The sequence below is a fragment of the Colias eurytheme genome, chromosome 21, assembly GCF_061535395.1.
Source record: "Colias eurytheme isolate Ceu_HAF_F1 chromosome 21, ilColEury1 Martin Lab GWU primary, whole genome shotgun sequence".
NCBI lineage: Eukaryota > Metazoa > Arthropoda > Insecta > Lepidoptera > Pieridae > Colias > Colias eurytheme.
In genome coordinates, this window is record NC_143000.1 from 3,253,648 (window position 1) to 3,276,218 (window position 22,571).

At 33.9% G+C, this 22,571-nt stretch overlaps 1 protein-coding gene across 6 annotated transcripts in view; it reads left to right on the top strand.

The window, feature by feature from the left end:
- The first annotated feature begins 1,190 nt into the window (after positions 1 to 1,190).
- The window catches only part of LOC149899008 (T-box transcription factor TBX2-like), a 102,843-nt gene continuing 81,462 nt past the window's right edge, over positions 1,191 to 22,571 (top strand). For 3 of the 6 annotated variants that reach the window (XM_090114196.1, XM_090114198.1, XM_090114201.1), the window contains exon 1: positions 1,193 to 1,707. In XM_090114196.1, the coding sequence (XP_089970322.1) occupies positions 1,388 to 1,707 (320 nt within the window). In that variant the 5' untranslated portion in view covers positions 1,193 to 1,387. Of the gene's footprint in view, positions 1,708 to 22,571 lie in introns of all 6 variants that reach the window. The other 3 variants (XM_090114199.1, XM_090114200.1, XM_090114197.1) reach the window with 2 other exon arrangements.

The window sequence follows — 22,571 nt, forward strand, 5'->3', positions numbered from 1 at the left end:
TCTACACTAATATTATAAAGAGGAAAACTTTGTTTGTTTGTTTGTTTGTTTGATTGTAATGAATAGGCTCATAAACTACTGGACCGATTTTAAAAATTCTTTCACCATTCGAAAGCTACATTATCCACGAGTAACAAATTTTAGGTTTTATCCCGGAAATCCCACGGGAACGGGAACTATGCGGGTTTTTCTTTGAAAACGCGGGCGAAGCCGCAGGCGGAAAGCTAGTTTAAAATAAACACGGAGCTTTACTGTTTCACAGTAAAATATTAGTGTAGGTAAGTATTCCAACTTAGCTGTTTATAAGAGTCTCATATCGCGCATAAATAAATTGGGCAAAAAACAATACGTATACATAACAATATTCATTTACATTCTATGGCCTTTTATTTCGCTAGTTAATGCCGGTTCCTTGTATAACGCTTTTTGTGCATCACGCATTACGGCGCATTATTATTCAAATTGAGGTGGCGACCGGTGCACGAAGAGAAACATGAGTAGGTACCTACCTAATTTGTGCGGTTAACGTCTACTGCCATTACACACCTACGCGGCCTTTGAGAGCCTAGCCTATACGCTCGGCGAAACAATCATTTTTGTAGTGTATTTAATGTAGAGCTATTTATTTCTTTCTACAAGAAAAACCTCTATAATGTTAAAGAGACTGTAAAATGAAAATAGTATACTCTACACTTAACGTTACACATAAACAACACTTTCATAGTGAATACAAACAATACTAAAAAGAAATACTGAACAACGTAGCAAGAAAACTAGAACTATTGCCAAGAATTGTGAAGAAGCGAGGTGCTCGAGTGTAGAGGCGGGAGGCCGCGGAGACAACGCGAACCGGAGGGCCTGCTGCACAAAAGATATCGGCCGTAACGAGCTCAATTGATGAACGAACGGAAACGTGTCCAATTAGAAAGAGGCGGCCGCGAACGTCGCCCCCGCGCGCCCTGAGCGGTGGCCGCGCGTCGCCGTGCGGGGCCGTGCGGGCGGCTGCGGGCGGCCGCGAGGTGTGGCGGCGGCGGACACCTCGCCGCGACGAAAAAACAAGGCGCGCGGCGCCGCGGCCCCGCCCGCCGCCCGCCGGCCGCGCGGGCCCGGGGCGCGGGGCGCGGGCGCGCGCGCGGGGGCCGGCCGCGCCGCGCCATTGGCCGCGGCGGGAGGGGTGTCGGAGCCGGCGCCGCCGGCGGCCAGTCGTTTGACGCCTGCCGCGCGAGCGGGTGTCGCCAGGGAACCGTGTCATTGTCGCGCCACGAGTGTATCCGCGCGAGCCGCCGGCGCGTCATGGACGTTGCATGAGCGGGCGCGAGCGCGACCGCTGGAGCCGACGGGCACGCCGGCCGTGGAGCGCGCGCCGTGGGCCCCGGGCGGCGCGGGCATGCGCTTCGAGGGCGCGGAGCGGCGCGACGCCGTCGCCTTCCATCCGTTGCTGGCGCCGCGGCCGAGCGACTTCTCGGTGTCGGCGCTGCTGACGGCGGGCGCGCTGCCGCCGCCCCCGTACCTGCCGGCCGCGCTGGCCGCCGCCGCCGCGCTGTCCGCGCCCTGTCCGCTGCTCAAGCCGCCGCCGCCGCCGTACGCGCCGCTGCCGCCAGACGACGACGGCGTCGTCGACGACCCCAAAGTCACGCTCGAGGGCAAGGACCTCTGGGAGAAGTTCCACAAGCTGGGCACCGAAATGGTGATCACCAAGAGTGGCAGGTCAGTACGGGCCCCGGACGCCGTTGTCGCTCGTGATCGTGCCCACCGCGGTACCGAGTGCTGTCTGAGTGTTGTGTGTGCTTAGTTTACGAATCGTTTGCGTTCTGTGCCTTGCAGCGGTAAGTCCGAACAGAAATATTATGTGTAGCCGTGTACAGCGATGTTTATCGAATGTAGAGTCAGCGTGGAATTGTTTACAAAACAAATCTGTGCCGGAATAATTAGTATGATCTAACATAATATTTTTTAAAGTGACAGTCGATATACATTCTAAATTCTAATGTCTAAAACGATGATAAAGAAGTAATGTTATTCATAAATTTGATAACCGGCCCGACCGGTCCGCTCTAAACTATGAATAAATACAAAACCGCTTCTTCGTTAAGCTACAGCAACTTAAGAAACGATTTTCTTGTACGTAGCGATAGTATGGCTTCTCCAATAAAATAGTAAATACATAACACAAAGAATAAAATATAAGTTTGACTGTACATACAATTATTTCCAAGAAAAGAGAAACAAGACAACCACTCTCAAACAGAACTCTATACTTAATTTTACAGTTCTTTCATTATTTCAAAATTGTTATTTTGTTATACATGAAGATAATTTAAAAAAAATATGAATTAATTTGAAAAGTAGGCATCATATCATGAAACTTTTTAAACAAGAAGCTACTTGTAATGCAAAAGTGTCGTCATAGGCGCATTTTTTCGCTAACTCCACCGCCCGACGGGATTGTCACTCTTAATTACGCCTTTTTTGTATTATCTCATTAAAATAAATATAAAGTTCTATAAACTATTAAATAGAACATAGATAAGTAAAAACAGAAAGTTTCCTTTAGCATAAATAATTTGTAAAAAATATAGGAAATTTGCAAAAGAAGTTTTTTAATTTGAAATTCTAATTATAAAAATCTTATTGGTAGCTACTTCATTGAAAATTCTTATTACGCAGAATACATTTTTAATCATTAGATAATATTTGTCATTATTGTTAACTCAATTGATATTTAAAAAATACTTACACCTACCTAGGTACATATATTATTTTGCTTTGCATTTTAAATCAGTGACACTTATAAAAAATAAATTATAATGTACCTATGCAATTAATTTAAATACGGTAGGAGTTTTTCGGATGAATCGGGAACTAAAATAATTCGGATGAGTTTTGCGGATGAATCGGTAATAGATCGTTAAAAATATTTTACATTGCCTGCAAAAACTATATTATCAAGTGCCAAAATAAAAAGAAATAAGTACCTATGTATCATTGGTATCTATTTGGTAAAATGATTGCTTTTTGCTTAATTAATTTGAAGTATAAAAATAGGTGCAATTCGTTAAATGTACCTAGTAGGTAGTCTGTAATAGCCTAAACATTTATAGGTAATTGTTAACAATAGACAGCATTGATATAAAATTATCATCAATACCTTCTTAATAAAAGAAAGAAATTACCTTTCTGAATTGAATTAGGTAAATCTTTTTATAAGTAAAATAATTCAGATTTTACATGAAAAATGAATGTTACCTACTTAAAAAAGTCTGTTACCTACCTACCTACTTGAATGTTAAGTCTAATAATTTAAATATCTTATCAAATAAATAAACAAAAACAAATAAAACCAAATCCCAATAACTCGTCCATTCTAACCTTTTTAATATTGTTTTAATATGCTTAGACCGAAATTAAAAAATAATGATATGCAAATTACCTAGGTACCTTTAAATTGATTTCAAATTAAATTTTAAGATCATCTAGGTATGTTTATTTTTTTATTTATTGTATCAGTGATTTAAAAAACCCTATTCGTATAATCGCCACATTATCTAAATGAAATATAAATGAATTCAGAAATATGTAAGAACAGAAACAAATACCTAGTCCTTCATAGTACCTACCTGCCAGTCTTTCGCAATCTAAGTATAAAAAATAAATCTCTTCTTTTATCAATGGATGTAGATATAGATAAATATAGGTAGGTATAGGTACTAATTTAATACGTAAAGAAGAACCTGTGGATAATGGCTCTAAACATTAGATATTTAAATTTAAAGTTAAAAACTCTACATCTCTAGGAAAATATTGTAAGAGCGTTTTGCGTTATACCCGATACCATGGACGTATAAAAAAAGACGGACACCGTATTACGAACAAACAACGTGAAGCCACCATAGTAAGCTAGCGATCGTGTAAAGACAATAAACACGCACACACTCTCACCATAGTAAGCTAGTCGGCCGCCATTACGTCGTGAACTACCGACTGATTAACTGCGTCACTGTTTCACAAAAAATATTTAAAATGCCGTCTTGTGTGGTTAAATGGTGCCGCAACAGTACAATTTTAAATAACAAAACACAAGGGATTACATTCCACAGGGAAGCAAGTTATTTCTTTTATGTTTTAATGACAAAATTATTACGGCAAAATTTATAGAAAAAAAATACAGCCGCCATTTTCATCAGGACAGCTGTTGCCATGGCAACATGGCACACACACATGGATGTTTCGCCGCCATTACTAGGCTTCACTCAATGTATATGCGATATACCGTCCGTCTTTTTTTATACGTCCATGCCCGATACCTACCGACCAAAATAATAACATCATTGATCACTACATATTATTTTACTAAATATTAATATTAGTTTTTAATTTACCTATCCAGTTTAGATAATAAAATGTTAAACGATTTTAACAATTTCTTTTTCAATAAAATTTAATCTGAATTACCTAAGTACCTACTAAATAACTTGGGTACGAAAAATGTTTGCCTTCCAAAACATTTCGTACTCATAGGCCAGATTACCTACATTAAATCGAGTTTACAAATTAAATAGGTACCTATAATATAAGTTAACTATTTTCATATTCATTAGGCAAGTACCTGCCTAGTTACATAGATGCGTGTCATATGAGCTAACTAACAAAAAACCTTAGTCACGTTGTAAACATACATTCAAAAATAAATTTATAAATTATACCTACCTACAGACAGAAAAAAGAATAAAATGTTAAAAAATCGCAACGCGAAAACAATGTTTTGTTAAAGTATCAAAACGTGGGAACCAAGGGGCGGTTACCGCCAAAATTTCAAGGGTGTCACTTGAAACATCAAAGCGCGGGAAATTTTGAAAAAAGAAAATAACTCGGAAGAAAACCGCAGACGATTATTTTGGCGCCAACAATTCTGTTGTTAAACTTCTTGTGAATGCCCAAGTGGGTACGGCTGATGGAAACTTTAGTTTTTTACTTGCTCCGCTAAATGAACTATCTTTTTTGTTAGCTAGAATTAAAATGACTATCACTAACCACATTCATACTTATGAACACAAAATAGGTATTTATGTAAATGACGTCTGATTCAACATATTAATCAACGCAACAATGTAATTTGTTATTTATGGTTTATTTTATCTACCACTAGCGACCCGCCCCGGCTTCGCACGGGTATAAAATACATAGCCGGGCGGCCGCAAACGCTACGTCCCGCAATTTTTAAATCTGTAATATCTTCGAAAATATTCACTTAAATCATACGGTGTAAATGGCCATATAGATCTATATTAAATGAACAATGTATCCATGGTATTTAATTGGTTAAGGATTAATGCTGTATTGGTTAAAATCGCTTCGAAAATTAGCCATTATTTGTCGTAAAAAGTAAATGACAAAAAAAAGTTATTGTGGGTTATCCATAAGAGATAGACATATACCATCGCGGACTTTTCTGTAGACCTTTTCAATGTGTATAATACTTAGTACATTATTTTGATAAAACTCGTAGGGTTCAGCCTGCGTTTGCAATGTAAGCGGAATAAATGTAATTTTTTACGACATCACATTAGAAACCTCAAAAATAACAGTACTTTTCCACTACTTAATGGATCTTATTATACATATAAACCTTCCTCTTGAACCACTCTATCTATTAAAAAAAACCGCATCAAAATCCGTTGCGTAGTTTCAAAGATTTAAGCGTACAAAGGGACATAGGGACATAGGGACAGGGAAAGCGACTTTGTTTTATACTATGTAGTGATATCGCATATGTTTTCATGCCTTGTGAAGTCCTACTATTTATTATTTAATTAAACTTAGGTGCTTCATCATCTAATGAAATAAACTTTCCGATAAGAAGTCAAAATGTAGAGAAAATTTTCTTGAAAAAGTTTAATTCTTGAAATACTCACTCTTGTCTCTTACTACTGCGATTGAAATCCTTTTTAAATGAATGTACAATCTTTAGCATTTTAGAAGTTATACACGAATAGGATATACAATAAGAGAGACAGTGATAAATACGAAATCAATATTTGGTAAAATAAGTACCTCGCATCGGTACACTTTTACCAAAGTGTTTCCATTTCTTTTTACAATTACCTACTCTTGGAAAACAAATTTAGAATTAAGTAATAATTAATTTGTGTTACTGAATAGCAATATATTTATTTAGTTGACGTCAATCAGAATTTTTAGCGAATAGGTAATAAACTACAGAGTAATATATGTATATATATATATATATATAATAGCATGTTTACAAGTTGCCACAGATAACAAAGGCGTCGCATAGACTATGACATTAAATCAATTTATACTTTATAACCCGTCGAGATATTATATTGTTGACAAATTATATCGCAGAGGTGTTTTAATTAAAGGTCACTGTTTCATTTATTGCAATTATCACGTGATATACAAATGTTGTTATTAAGAATTGAACTATATTAATATTAGTTTTGAAAAAGCATATTACAAGCATAATTGAGCAGTTTGAGTAGGTAATTAAAGTTTCTTAGTTCGTGAAGTGAACTTTTACAAACGTAAGAAACGTAGGTAGAAGTAGGCACGTAAGTAATTAGAAGAAAATTTTCCGTTCTGTAAATTACAGCAATTGTAAGAAAAAAACGAAAGGAAAAATACGTTTTATTTAAATTGCAAACAATGTTTAAAGCATTTTAGCAAAAATGTTTTGGATTTTTAAAGCTGTTTACCTCATCTTATATATAAAAATGAATCGCAAAATGTGTTGGTAAGCGCATAACTCGAGAACGGCTGAACCGATTTCGATAATTCTTTTTTTATTATATTCCTTGAAGTACGAGGATGGTTTTTATGTAGAGAAAACGTAAATATGTACCACGGGCGAAGCCGGGGCGGACCGCTAGTGTTTTATAAATATATTTTTGTTTAGGTTGAAAAAGTAATAGATAATGTACGTGGGTAGGTAGGTACTTTCAATTTTAACTTAGTTAAAGTTCAATTATTGACATCATTTATACAAAAACCAATATGAGTTATTATTATGAACGTTATATCTTGGTGACTTAATAACTATTCTTGCATGTATGTTGTTTTGAACGAAATATTCTAATAAGACATATAACAAGAAATAATTTTCTCGGATAACGAAACCCCCTTGTATGACAAATGGATAAAAAGTGTTGCCCTTTATAACTATAAAAAGTGAGAAATTATAAAACGTAGGAGCTAATGAATTGGTTATAACGCGCAGTAATTTTTATAGTCCATTGTGAAGTTGCCAGTATCAACTATCCTTTTTTTATTGCCAGACCAAAAAAAGGCAAATAATACATTCAGAAAATGTATTAAATCAGCAGCTAATAAAATTGTCATGAAAACAATATAATTGACCATTAGGTATCTACTAACTGTTGTACATATTGTTTTTGTATTAAAGAAATTGTTCATTTAGGTACCTACTTATATTTAAAAAAGCAACTGTCATTGAAATAAAGTTTTTATTTCGTAGAGATTTTAATTAGAATCGATAAGGTGTTATTACAACACTATTAAATAATTAATACTGTTACTGTACTTGCGAGTTTTTATTTTGATTTCTTTTTACAAATGGAAAATTTTAGTGAATTTTTTTATGGTAGATATACGTACATTCCTATCTAATTGAGTTTTATTAAGTATTTTAAATGTTCGTATTGAAATATCTAACAACATAATAAACCTATAGGTACCTAAGCGGTTTAAAAGTAGATTGAATAAATAATTAAATTTTGTAAGCCCTAATTGACCAAAGTCAAACTTTTTCTTATCATATTCATAAGTCATAACCAAAGTGATCTGGAAATGGTTCATGTTATACGGAAAATATTGGAAAAACTATCCTCATAATTTGCAGTAACTGGCAAATTCAAAATTACATAGAAGAGAACTAGGGTTGGCGCATATTTTATAGAAATACTGTATCGCGTATAGTTTGCGTAGCAAAAATAGCCTAAAGTCACAATTATTTGAACTTATACCTTTGCATAAAAATATAATTAACTACATTAAGATTAAATTTTATTTATATCTAGATACTTTAGATAGAAGTCATAACATCACCTCATTCTTACCTATAATAGATACTATATTTCTAGAACCATATTATTTTTTACAGAAAAAATCATTTTATAAAACTTTTGCCAACCCTAGATTAAATAAAATTTACTCAGTATTTACGTGTTTAACAAATTTGTACCATCACTGTCTGTAATAAAAGACTTGCTTTGAAGTATTTGATAGTGGCCGCGTAAATATACGGAATTTTATACTGAATTACACAATAGTTGTACGTTTTGTATTGGAGTCAATCATTTTATTGATTTTGCTAATGTATCGCATCCATAAGCTCAGTTAAAATAAGGGCTGGGTACTTCGGTAGGTACCTACCTAGATATTCTATAGATTAACGTGGATAAATATTATCTTAGAAATATTAAAAAAGTGAAACTTGAATTTTAAATATGATTAAGGTAGATAACGTTATAACTTATAAGTAGAAAAAATAAAGGCTTTTTTCTACTAATTCTACTTAAAATTTTTGTCATTAGGTAGTTACAAAAAGATTATTTATCTATTAAATAGTAAATATTGTAGAAACTAACTGGATACTAGGTAGGTTAATTTATGATTAGGTATAAGACCCTTTTCTCTTTCCAATATTGTAGAAATACAGAGAAGGAAAAACTTGTGTATTTTTCCAAATCTTTTCCATGAAATTTTCAATACGTTTCGTACCGACGCGAAGTTAGGTTCTGCAGTTTATAAATGTTTATCTTATGTCTCAAAAAGTGCATTTGTGATTTTTTTAATGCGAATTTCTAACAAACTTTATAAAGGATCCATCCATAATCCATCATACGATGTAGGTACCTCATCAATAACTAGAAAAAACTTAATTCTTTTAGTAGAAAGTACTCAAAAATTAAAAAAAATTGACTTTAGCAAAACACACGCAGTCACTCATCTAGAAGTAACTCGCACTGTCGGCCATCTTGTGGGCGCGGTCCGAAACATTATATGTAAACAAACCTTATCGTTTTATTGCTAATAAACTAGTTCTGTAATTTATTGTCTTTTTCAATGCGACAAACGCTAACGATCAAAATTATTTATACTTACCGATGGGTATAAAATTGTTCGTTTTTGGTCTATTTTTTGTTTCCCGCCATGATCGGTACGGTAGATATTATTTTCATAGTATTATACAGTATAACTCACACTCACACTCTTTCACAGTATATATATATCTAGCTTTAATTATTATTCATTTATTTCCTGAAAGTATAAATACTGTTAAATTAAAACAATACGTTAAAAATTCAAACATATTCAATTTGGTTACCTATCATCTACGATTATTCAAATTGAAGCAAATTACACAGTTCTTACCAAACATACTCTTTTAAAATTTAAATTTACAAGCATTATCTAAGGTAATATTTTAATAAATGCATACGTACCTAGTAAGTAACTTATTAAGTTATTTTCTGCTGAATAGTTCGCAAACAATCATAACCTTTTTCCATGGAACAATCGATAATTCAAAGTAGGCAAAAATTAATTCTAATTTCTTTATTATCCGAACCATATACTCAGCCATAGATATAGATAGTCTGTGGCAAGACAAATGCCCAGAGCATATAACAAAAAGTATCGTGTTTTGTTTATGTTTCCTGTTTTGATGTACATTTACGTCTAGCCAAGACGATCATTATTCAGAATAACTCTTCATGCGATGTTGTTCATGGGAAGGACATCGGTATAGTATGCATATGCATGCAACTAGCGAGCATGTAGGTACGTTGAATGCAAACTGCGTGTTCGGCCGTGTAATAAACAACGCATATTCCTAGTCTAATTGTTTCGTACTATTGCTAGCACATCTAATTGATTGATGAACAGATAATATCTAAAATTCTTGTGCAATTAAACTAACGAGTGTTGCCGCCTCGGCGAACCGATTTTCACGGCACATACCAATGAAGTACCGCAGTGGTATTTAATGCGATTTTTCATAAACTGAATTAAATATGAAAACTATTCGAGTGAAACTAAATTGTTTTGTAGCGTTTTGTAATTCATAATCTCGATGCGTTGGTATCTGAATTCCGCGCGTTTATCTAAATATTTTAAAATAAATTCTTTATTTTCATGTAGGCTGTTTAAATGCGTGTAAATGCGTAAAATATAAAAATGTTATATCATTGATTGATTTCTAAATGAATATTAATACAATATAATGATATATACAGGGTGTCCCACTATTAGTATACTAAGCGCGAAGGATCTTGTAGTTTTACATACACTGATCACGTAAAAAATACTTTAACAACAAAATTACGTCAAAATTTTTTTTCTAAATTTTTCCTGAAAATCCATGTTTTCTTCTCTATCTTCGCGCAGCCGGCATATACCGCTTCTCTAATATGAGCACTTTGTCTGTGAAAACATAATCTTAAACGATAGCTCACTTGCTGGTGGCATAGTTGGGCGGGTTGCTTGTTATGGGTGTACACATACCTAGAGTTTTAAGAATTCATCTATTTGAAAAAAAATGCGTCTGGAATTTTATAAGTATTTTTTACGTAGGTACTCAGCGTATGCAAACCTATAACCTCCTTTGAACTTAGTACCTATACCAACAGTGGGACACCCTGTATATTTCTTAAACCTATAGGTACAAGTACTTAAGTAGGTACTAATATTAAAACTTATAACTAAACACAATTTACAACATAATATCTAAATACCTAGGTATTTAAATACAAATAATAGGCCTGTGTTGCTAATGTTTGTTCTTGAAAACTTACTAGTTGTAAAGTTACTGAAATTGTATACAAAATTCGTAGAAACCTCTTCACTACATACCTAGGTACCTAGTATAAAACAAAGTCGCTTTCTCTGTCCCTATGTCCCTATGTATGCTTAAATCTTTAAAACTACGCAACGGATTTTGATGCGGTTTTTTTAATAGATAGAGTGATTCAAGAGGAAGGTTTTAGTATATAATTTATAACATATAACTTAGTTTAGTTTAAGAATTACTTACGCTTTAATATTTATGTAATAATTTTAATTTGACTTTGTAAACTACCTACATTACCTTCTTCTTAGATTATAGTGATACCTAATTCACTAAATTCTTAAGTCCTTAAATTTAACATGAAAAACCACAGAAAAACAGTGGAAAATACCGCTAATTTAAAATGTAGGTACTCATGCTTTTAAAATTAAAACATCTTTTTTAATTCTCACTTTTAAATAACACGCTTATCGTTCTTTAACCTATTGTATTGACGTAAATTCAATTAAAATTATTGTAACTATGTAAAAAAATTATCATTGAAATGTAGGATATTAATAGGTCTACCTACATATTATGTGGTTGAATTTATTATATATGTACTATTAAGTAATATATTAATGATTACTACAGGTAGATTTTGAGATGTTTTTTTCTATACCACACCCCGGACACTCCATACAAAATTATCGTTTTGACCACAGACATGTATATATAAGTAGACAACGCAAGTACCGCGATCTGTATGAAAACCAAGCGTGTCATATTTTTGACGCGTTATGACGTCACGAGCGCTTTTTAGTGATGTTAATTTCATTTTACGCTAAATCGATTAGGCCGCCACTCGCGCGGCGATTCTAGTATCGTCCTATCCCATCGAAGTAAATCGAAAGAAATCAGATCAAACTAGATCTATGTCTAAGAGGTAGTCAAATAAATGAATCGTAATCGATTACTAAATCGATTCAAGACAGAAAAATGATAATTACCATAGACAGAGGGATGATAAAATAAAGTTATAAACCTTTTAATATTCTAACAAGTAAACTAATGTGTTTTAGCTTTTTCTTACATATGCCCATTGAGTTACCATGTACTACGTACTAGAGAGGCCATCGAAAGAAAGTAATGAAACTGTCAATCAATCAATCTTTATGTCCCGTTGCATCGATCCATTTTCCTTTTATGTTCGGGTTACTTGGAAAACTGAAAAAACAAACATAGTCTAAGCAATAAGGAGTTTTCTTAAAAAACTCCCAAGATGACACTTTAACTAATGGCGTCCATGTCATAATATTTATTTTTAGTACCTTTGTATTAAAATACTTAAAAGTTCTAGGTCAAGTCGTATTAAATGACAAAAAAAATCTATGCCTTTTTTTCTGAAAAATTGCTCCTTCAAATTATCATTTATCTGTTCGATTATAAAATCGATTAGAATCGAGAACTGTTGCATCAAATGAACATCACTAACCACAAAATTGGACAGAAAAATGAGAACAGAAAAATGAGAAGACGCTATTCATTGCTTGTTATCATACGACGCGATCTTTACCGTGCCAAGTAAAAGCCGCAATGTATTCCGAATCATTTCGTATGATTTGGTATCCGTGTTTGTCACGATCGTTTTCCACAGATATTCTTTATTTGATTTTAAAATAAATAGTGCATATTCTGATTAGAAAATTACTTACCGGTGGAAGGAAACATCTCTGCTAACTCGGCCACTCACAGCTGTGGAGTTTCTACAGTTTATAACGGCGTAATTCGGCATTTTACTTTATTCAGCTTCACGTCTTTCCTTGGCGAACTGCAAGCGCGGACTGAGTGTAGGCCAGCGTCAAGTAAGTTTCATAATCGTAGTTTGGACACGGGAAGTACATACACTCGCTTAGTCTATCTTGATATATGTCCGTGGTTTTGACAGTCACACTGTAGAGACTGCAAATGTGTGTGTTAACGCTTTATGGTTGGCACATTTGTAACTAGCGTAAAAAAAAATTCGCGTTTTTCTGATGAAATACATCCGTAAACAGCACAATATCTAACCATTTTCTACGAAAAACGATAGTCACAAATCCAAAATAATAAAATTACTTTAAGTCAATTTGATTAATGTTGTCAATATTCGTTGCGTATCGTCCTTGCAGAAAAATGTGGCCCATTTTAATCACGATCGTGCGGGGTGAGGTACCTACCTACCTAAGTGTTTAAATTTGGCGGGAGGCGGAGAGTGTCCGTTCTGTAGCGTTTAGCTACTATTATGTATTCTGTCTCTATACCATCGACCACACAACCACTGTGTGGTCGATGCTCTATACTAACCAAACCATAGACGAAGTATGACGTCACGAACAATTATTATTATAATACTGCCAAATGAAAAAGTACTTAAAATTAAATAAAGTAATTTCGATGATTCTGATACACAGAATAAACAAATTACCTACACTTTACTAATAAAAGGCAATTAAAATTAACCAAAGACAAATAGTAGATACCTACTATATAAAAAAGGATTTAATTTCGCATAATATGTACTGCAAAATGAAAAAGTACCTTAACTTTTGACTAAGTAGTTAATTCGGTCGATGATTCTTAAATATACAGAATAAACAAATACATTATAAAAAAGGATTAAATTTCGCATTATATTTAACATGGTTTATGACGTGTTACAAAATTACTTGATAACTAGACCGTGGACACAGATGCCGACTTTTTGTGTGAGCTGCTTTCAAGAAATGTGATTGCGATACTGTTCGCACACGCGATTTGTATCTATATGGATAATAATTAATTTAGAATGGCTAATTGTGATGGAGATTGATGTAGCTATAGTGCTGTCAATATGCCTGTAAGAAAAGGTATACATGTATGTATGTATAAGCAAATCTGAATAACTGGCTAATAAGCTGAAAATTAAAAACAATGTCGTTAGTAAATGATTTAAAACTAATACATAAAATTTTTAAAGTTATTATTTATTCTAGAAAATGCCTGCAGCCGAGCCTTAAAAGTAGGTATCCATTTTGACTATGATTGGTAAGATAAAACTGTTCATAAATGGAATAACATCATCGAATCGGAAAAGGACAAATTAATTATTAGTGTTAAATGAACTTTGAAAGAAATTGTACCACAGATTAGAGAATAGTTACTTCGTAAATTGTACTGTAAGTTACAAACGTTTGATAGCGATTTTAAATTCTTCCATAAAAATGAAAATGGAATAGCTATTAAACAGCTCTTTAATTTTCATTCACCATACATCTCATACACTTTAAAGTCAATAAATCGTAAACCGTATGAAATAATCGTTAAAATTCCGATACAAATAGCCAAACGTTCAGCGTCGATTACGATTCACTTACCTACTTAACTTAAAAAACAACGAAGTGTATGTTTCTTGGATCCATCTCAATCCAAGGGGAATAGGTAAGCAGCCGAGACGGCACCGCTATAATTATTGACCGTTTGAGTCGATATTAACACGCTGTCAAGGTCTATAATATTTGTTATTGTATATGAAGTGATATTATGGATATTTTGGCGAGTCTTGCAGTTTTTGTAATGGTTGACCTATTTTAAAGTTTAACAAAATTGATTTTACCGTTTTGATGGAAAAATAAAAGACTAGATACCTATATTTAATTGAATAGCCATAAGCATGTAGATACTATTATCTTGTACCTACTATTGCAAATTGCAATATTGCAATATTCTATGGAAGGTAAATTGAGATATTTTTATGGTGTAGATAGAAAATGACATACCGATTACCATAGATACATATCGTCTTTACAATAATTCCTGTTTGCTTTTAGTATTTTAGTACCTACCTACACCTTCGTAAATATCTAGTCTTTATTCAGCAAGCTAATGATTAAATTTTTTATTCCGCATACTTATATATTTTGAGACATAAATCCAATCCCAAATATGTTATTTATGCGCACCTCCTTACAACTGCATCGATATCAAACGTAACATCGAGTGAAATCCTCGCTAAGTACGTCGATTAATCGCTAAACTCGAATTAACATTACGTACGGGATATAAAAACAGACACGCCACCGATATGCAGTAAACAATGAATATACAATGAATATTAAAAAAGCGGGCAACTGGGAAACCGGCGTTTAAGGATTACGTCAATTGCAATCAGTGTTGCTAGTTCAAAATATTAGTGCAATAATGATACAATGTAGGTAGGTATTGGTGGTGTCTATTATAATTGAGTGAGGCAAAGCAATAGATATTAATTCGGGAGCTATTTTCGAAATGTTATAAAGACTAGGAAAAACTATAATATCTTATACCTATATAAAATTCTCGTGTCACAATGTTAGTCTGCATATTACTCCTCCGAAACGGGTGGACCGATTCTCATGAAATTTTCTGCGCATATCGGGTATAAGTCTGAGAATCGGCCAACATCTATTTTTCATATGTACCACGGGCGAAGCCGGGGCGGACCGCTAGTTAACTATAAAATAGTCTAGTTCACTAGGTATATAATATATATATAGCATTTCAGCTTTTTAAATTAGTTAAATTATTTTTAAAAAATCCAAATATAAGTTAAAACCTACATTTCAAAATAAAAGGTATTGTTAGTCTGTAAAGACTCATTTTTAAAAATCAATACCTCCTTAAATCTATCAAAAATCAAAATCATATTAACAAATTAATTCCGTAGCTAATGTCAGTTAAAACAAAGTAACAACACTCAACGGGGATAACTATTAGCGCGGGTTTCAATCCCCAAATCCCCATAGAGGGTTAAATTAGAGGGCGCGATGGTCGTAATCAACTAATTGACAGTTCATTTTCAGACATTTAACCTTTTACCCTTAATATTAATAAAATTACCAGTATAAAATATATTTTTGTGCAACGGAATACAAAACTTATAATTTACCATAAAGCTTTATATTATAGCTATCTGTGAATACTATTGACAGATTCGATGAGCGCGCGTTCAAGAACATTCGAATAAAGAATGGAACGAGAACGCGAAATTAAAAACAAATGATCATTTCTCGATGGCCATAGACAATCGTAATTAAAAATTAAAAATAGAACATCTACACACGGCACTCGAAAACGTGCAACGGTCGAATTCATTTACGTCGTTGTCGGAAATTACTCTTCAATCTGCATACGACAATACATTTAACCTTCGCGCTGGTTCGATGACATCACCGTGACACACGGGCGTATAGAATATAGATACCGCTTGATAAACACCCTTGTCCCACGCTCGATGTTGGTGAAATACATTGAGGAGCGAAGATTTGATGCGGTACTTTGGCGTACCGGACATGCTGATTATGGCAAGAGGGCGCGTGCAAATTTAATATTAGGTAGGTGTTTGACATAGATTTTATGCTTAAGAAGCTTGAATTTTGATCAATGAATGTATTAATTAAAACAACACTAGGTATAATAAATCGTATAGATAAGAACTAAGAAGACATCGAAAATTCATAAAAGACAGTCTCATCATGTAAAACTTCTATTAGACAATATTAGGAACACTGAGAAACAGAAAAATCTAACATAATTTTCCAACTAACTACCTCTCTACGCAGATAATGAATCACACAGTCACATAATCAGCCACATTGGAAAAAAAATCAAAAACAGCTGCGTCAAAGCACAATAGAGCCTAGTGCTTCGTGGCTCCGTGCAGTTGACGTTGCCAATAATTCAGTTGAGCCCTTAAGCATTGATTGACGACGGACCCTCGGTGTACAAGGGCTTAATTAGCACGGCACGGGTGACTCGTCTCCATAAAACTGCAACTCGATGCATTTGTTTTTGTAATGCTTTTGTGATTTTTGCGATTTTCTGCTGTTCGATTGGTGATTGTCTTTTTGAGTGTGGACTTGGGTTGGTGTGTGATTGCATTATGCAAATTATAAAATGCATAAAATATTAAATTTAAAATGGCAATAACTAAATAATAGGTATGGATGGATATTGGACAGCATACAGCGATATACCTAATTCTATAAAGTCTATTACATATTAAATATTTTTAGTAAGTGTGGTGACTATTTAGGTACCTACTTTTTCACAGTCACTAATCAAGAAATGTCATAGGGTCAAAGAATATTCATACTTTAAAAATGTCACGTCATTTAAACATGGAACAAAAAACCACGGAGACGAAAATATGAACAAACTCAAATAAAAAGACCGCGAAATTTTCTGATGAATGCAAAAGCTAATGTGGCGTAAAGACTTAGTATCTTTTTACGTTGGAAAGTGTCTGGTTTTTGGACGCTTACGAATTTGGTAATTGAATTTTATTTTATACATACGTGATTTTTTGTTGTTTTTATTTTCATTAGTAGTCATTTGATATTTGATTGCAAGTACATAAAACAAATTCATTGAAGTGTAATATACATATAATATGTACAATGTAGTAGTACTGAAGTAGTGAATTATTATAGTAATATTGAAAATGTAAGTACCTAAGTAAAACTTTTTATACATATCTACCAAAAAAGGAAAAGTTTGGGAAGTTTGGAATGTTCACTTCAATTAACAATTTAAAATTATTTAGGAATTTTCATAAAACTAGTAGGTAGGTAGATATAAAGTAGGTAGATATAAAGTAGGTAAAAAGCTATCAATTTTTATTTCCATACCATCAAAGCATAAATCAACAAAATAAGAGAACACAGAAGCATTAATTGAATAAATAGCCGTTATTATCGCGTCCATGAATCACATATCCATATCGAACAGTACGTACTTGTGAAGCAAAAAGGCATTGCTATCATGGTGACCCTATAACTAAACTATAAGCCTTTCTATTACCCGCTATCGGTTGACACCAAGGTCGAGCATAAAGGACTCCTCATGATCCGAAAGGAATCTTTGTTTCAATCAGTTGCGATAATGTCCACTTAAAAAGCGGTAAAATTTAATGATTTATTACCAAGATAGTGTTATGAGTTATTGCATTGGCGCCCATTATAGATTTTGGTATGTTTTATTGTCCGTTTACGAGTTTCGGCGTTTGTTTTATGTGTTTAGGGAAATATGTTGACGGTAAATTATGTGTTATGGCCGTTTAATTTGTGCTGTTTGTTGCTCACATAAATTGTGTTGGATGTACTATGTTATTGTTCGGACGTGATTTTTGTTCTCTGTGCCTAGTTTATCCACATTAATATACTTATAACTCCATACACTTATTAAACTACGTTTTCTTAAAATCAATCTGGGTCTAGGAATAAGTAATGTCATCCTACTTTTCATTCGACAGGACCTATATTTAACTCTGCTTATTTTATTTCAAGCCATAACCTTATCAAGCTAAAATATTATTTGAATGTCGTATCATTTAATTTAATCATTTAATAAAATAATTTATCGTTCAATTAATCCATACTAATATTATAAATGCGAAAGCAACTCTGTCTGTCTGTTACTCAATCACGCCTTAACTACTGAACCAATTTGCATGAAATTTGGTATAGAGATATTTTGATACCCGAGAAAGGACATAGGATAGGTTTTATCCCGGAAATCCTACGGGAACGGGTTTTTCTTTGAAAACGCGGGCCAAGCCGCGGGCGGAAAGCTAGTTTATCATAAATAAATCATTCTATAACAGGTGTGTATATTTCTCGCCATATAAAACTTCTAACAAAGATGCTAGATACCGTAATGTGGTCCATATCTGCTAATCAAGTTCACATTACTTAGATAACATCAGTGCCTAGGTCCACTTAGAACATACGTGATGAGCGTAAGACAAAAACTTTAAGTGTTACACAAAATTTATGTTTAGACGATTTTATCAGTGCTTTGTAAACTTCATTTGGTGAATGTTTATCTTTTATGCAGTAGATAAAATTTAATGGTCAAAATATTTTTACATGTAGGTATATAGGTAGGTATGGTTAGCTACGCTAATTAATCTATCGTTATTTATGGTAAATAGGTACGATATATATTTTAATGATGTTTTTTAAACATTTCATAGAATTCTATCTTGGGATTCTAGGGCATTTATCCAAGCTATTTGCATGACTAGACAAACCATTAAATATACTTACACGTAACAGATAGAACCTTGACAAAATTCACATTAAAGGTCCAGGATATGCGTACGGCCTTGTCACCGAAAACAGACGAGCGGACACCCAGACTTCGCGTCTCCTAGAACTAATAAAAATTGCTAATGTCAAGGAAATCAGATCTGAGTATGGTAATGAGTGATTACGTATTCAATTAGCGTAGTATTCGTTACAGTTTGGCCTGTCCGAAATGTAGAAATACGAGGCGTTGATGGACAGTGCCGTGATGGGAATACGGTGACCCGGACGTTCTCTGTCTGGAGCGTAACGGTTCCTAGTTGTAGATAATGTAATTACAGAGACAATATTTACATATAGCTTCTTGTCACAGGTCTGACAACGACACAAAGTTGGGTGGAGTTGCTTAAATATCTGCCTTAACTTCACAATCTGAATCATTATTAAACAACTGAATAATTACAACTAGTAATTAATTTTCGCTCCAACTGGTAAATTCTACAGTGTGTCCGGACATGACATACCGATATTTGAAGGGGCTATTCTCCAGGTATTTTTATCCACAATTCAACCCCTCTACAGTCCCCTACCTCACCCCCCTCAAAATGGTTTTCGAATTTTTTAAAGTATGTTTCATCACTCTTATCAATTAAATTTGTTTAGTGGTCCCTAGAATAACTTGTTATTGTTCAAATAAAAACCAAATTTAGTATTTTGTGACACTCACTTTCGAAGTTATTACAATTTTCATAAATTCACTATCCGAATTGATAGGTTTGCCATTTTGAGGGGGGTGAGGTAGGGGACTGTAGAGGGGTTGAATTGTCGATAAAAATACCTGGAGAATAGCCCCTTCAAATATGGGTATGTCATGTCCGGACACACTGTATATAAGTAACCGAACGACTATTCTCACAATTTACTAATAACAATTCATCTAGTATGCTAACGTGTAAAAACTTGCAAATAACCCTTCATTACTGTTTGACACACTCGCTCCACTATTCAAAGCAGTCATACATAGCATACATAGTAATAACCGATGAAGCAACACCTTCTAAAGAATCATTCAAATCAGCCGCAATACAAGTGCAATTGTTTACAATTTCGTTGTTTTTGCCCGCTTGGAAGCAGTCAACAAATCATTTTGTATCGCGTGCGCTTAAACGCTCTTTAAAATATTGGTTCAAGCGAGTGCCAATATGATGTTTATTATATTTGATTTTAATACGCATTTGCGTTTTGCATTAGGTAGCTTGTAATTCAAGAATTAATGTGTTTTGTAAAGTCTTTATGTTACGTTATTAACGTTGCAAATTGATAATAGCGAATATTCAATGAAGCTAATGTATGCTGGCGGACCTAAAAATAGACATCACCTGCTATTTTGGGTGACAATGCAATCATGTAGATGCAATTTCAAATTTATGTGCATAAACAGTAATGTAAATAGTGGAATTGTTGATGAATATGTTACATAAGGGAAATATGAACAAAAAGACGGAATATTATGATGTAGAAAATGGTTCTCTATTATCCATGTATAAACCAGTCTATTAGTAACTATGTTTCTTCTAGATTTGGTATGTTTAGGATCATATTATGTTAGGAGAGAAGATGCAAATGACACTGCACAATATAAATTGAGGTTATTTCTGAATACGTTGAAGAAAGACGAATATTAATGAAATGGAAATTACCTTTCAAAATCTTTAAAATGAATAAGGCGCTAAAATCATCCATTTTAATGTTTTATTATTTTTTAAAAACCTAGTTTCATACTCGCAAGAAAAATTAAATTGCTCCTCATTAGCTCAAATCCATCAAGCCGCGTATTTCTAAGAAATCTACTTTCCCTATAAACATACCTACACTAAAAACCTAACCCTCCACAGTCGGGTAAAAAGAGCAACACGGTTCCACATAACTGCGTACTGTTACAGAATTCCCACCATGACGAACAGTACACTCGCACGGATGAATTATATCCATATTGTACAAGAAAAAAGTAAATAGTAGCGTTGATAATCGCTAATTTTCACTATCGGCTATTCAAACACGTGACGTGGGGTCCAATTAGGTTTTTTCGGCTTTTTTCTCACACGCAACTCGACCCATTTAAATTCAAGTCATCTGTCTAGTATATACGTGGAATGATTATCCACTATTTTGAGAATCGGAACCAGGTCTAAACAAATTAGCCGTAAAGTCTCAAGGTCCCAGGCTTCTGGTAAAAACGTAAATAGAATGATTTAATTGTTTTGATTTTTAACGCCAATTGTTTTGTTTTGCGTTCACTTGATATGGACATCCTGCTTGTTGTTGAGTTTTATTGCTGCCTTGAATTTATTGTTTGGTGTACGAAGTGTGCAATTTAGTCTTATTTATTGTACTGTGCCCTTGTATGTCTTCACATACTCTATTACTAAAAACACAGGACGAATCTCATCAGAAAAGGCCACGAACTTCAAAGCAGTAGCCAAGAATATCCTACTACTTTTTACTACTACCTACTCCTAATTTAATTATATCCACCAACCCGTCAGAAATGGCCATACATCCATACTAATATTATATTTACGCGATCAAATGATATTATCCAAATCAATTTTCTACTACATAATTATATTATATCTGGTAAACGTAGGTACTATTATAGTCATATCAGACAGTACAGGCTACTCCAAGCCACAAAAACTGCGAGCCTCTCACTCATAAGTCGATGTTGCGAGTTGCGATGCATTCCGCCGTCCTCTGCCCGATTCTCGAATACCTACAAGCTTATACAGGGTGTATGAAAATTTTCAACTTTTATTTTATTGAGTTTGTTTTGTCATATAGGGAAGAGATCTTAATAATAACCACATCGACATCTAATAAATATATCGTAAACATTAATAACTATAAATTTTATAGGATACAGTAAATATTGATTGATTGCTTATTAATGATGACACACTATATTTTTTTATTTATGCGGTTAAATTTATCTATAAATAAAAATGACCAATTGAATTGAATTGATTTTGAAAATTTCATGCCTTTAAATATAGGTACGACTTATTTTAGCGTTCAATTAACGACTCTAAAATAGCACATCCTATATAATCCAACTACGTCTATGTAATCTTCTAACAAGAATCGTGACGTAAATATGATGAAAATTCAAAAAAGTCGCAGCCTCTAGAAGTTTCTCCGTTCGGTGGCGCCGGCCTCAAATTCCCGCGCGATGCCGCGATAGGAAAGCTATATGTATTATGTATAACAAATGGGAGACATCCAAAATAAAAGGAACGGGAGCCCTTATATTCGGCCCTGAGTCTTTGGTCCGTTAGGGCTGGCAGGCGAAAGTGGACGTTGGATGAATGATATAGAAATGGTGGCTTCTTTTGTATTAAATTCAAAATATATAGCTTTTTCTGAATTTTCTTTTTTGTTATATGCATACAAAAGTACATAGGTAGGTACGAAATATTTATAGGTATATAATATGTCCTGTCTGGTGTCCTATTGGTACTACTATTGGCTGTAGTATCAATTGATAACTGTACTATGATCAAAAACGAAATGTATTTACATATATATCTACGCGTTCTTAATATCCAAAATATATTTTTTTATTTCTCATAAAAATGTTATAAAAATAACTCAGCAACTGACAGCCCTAGGGTCCTCTGGTC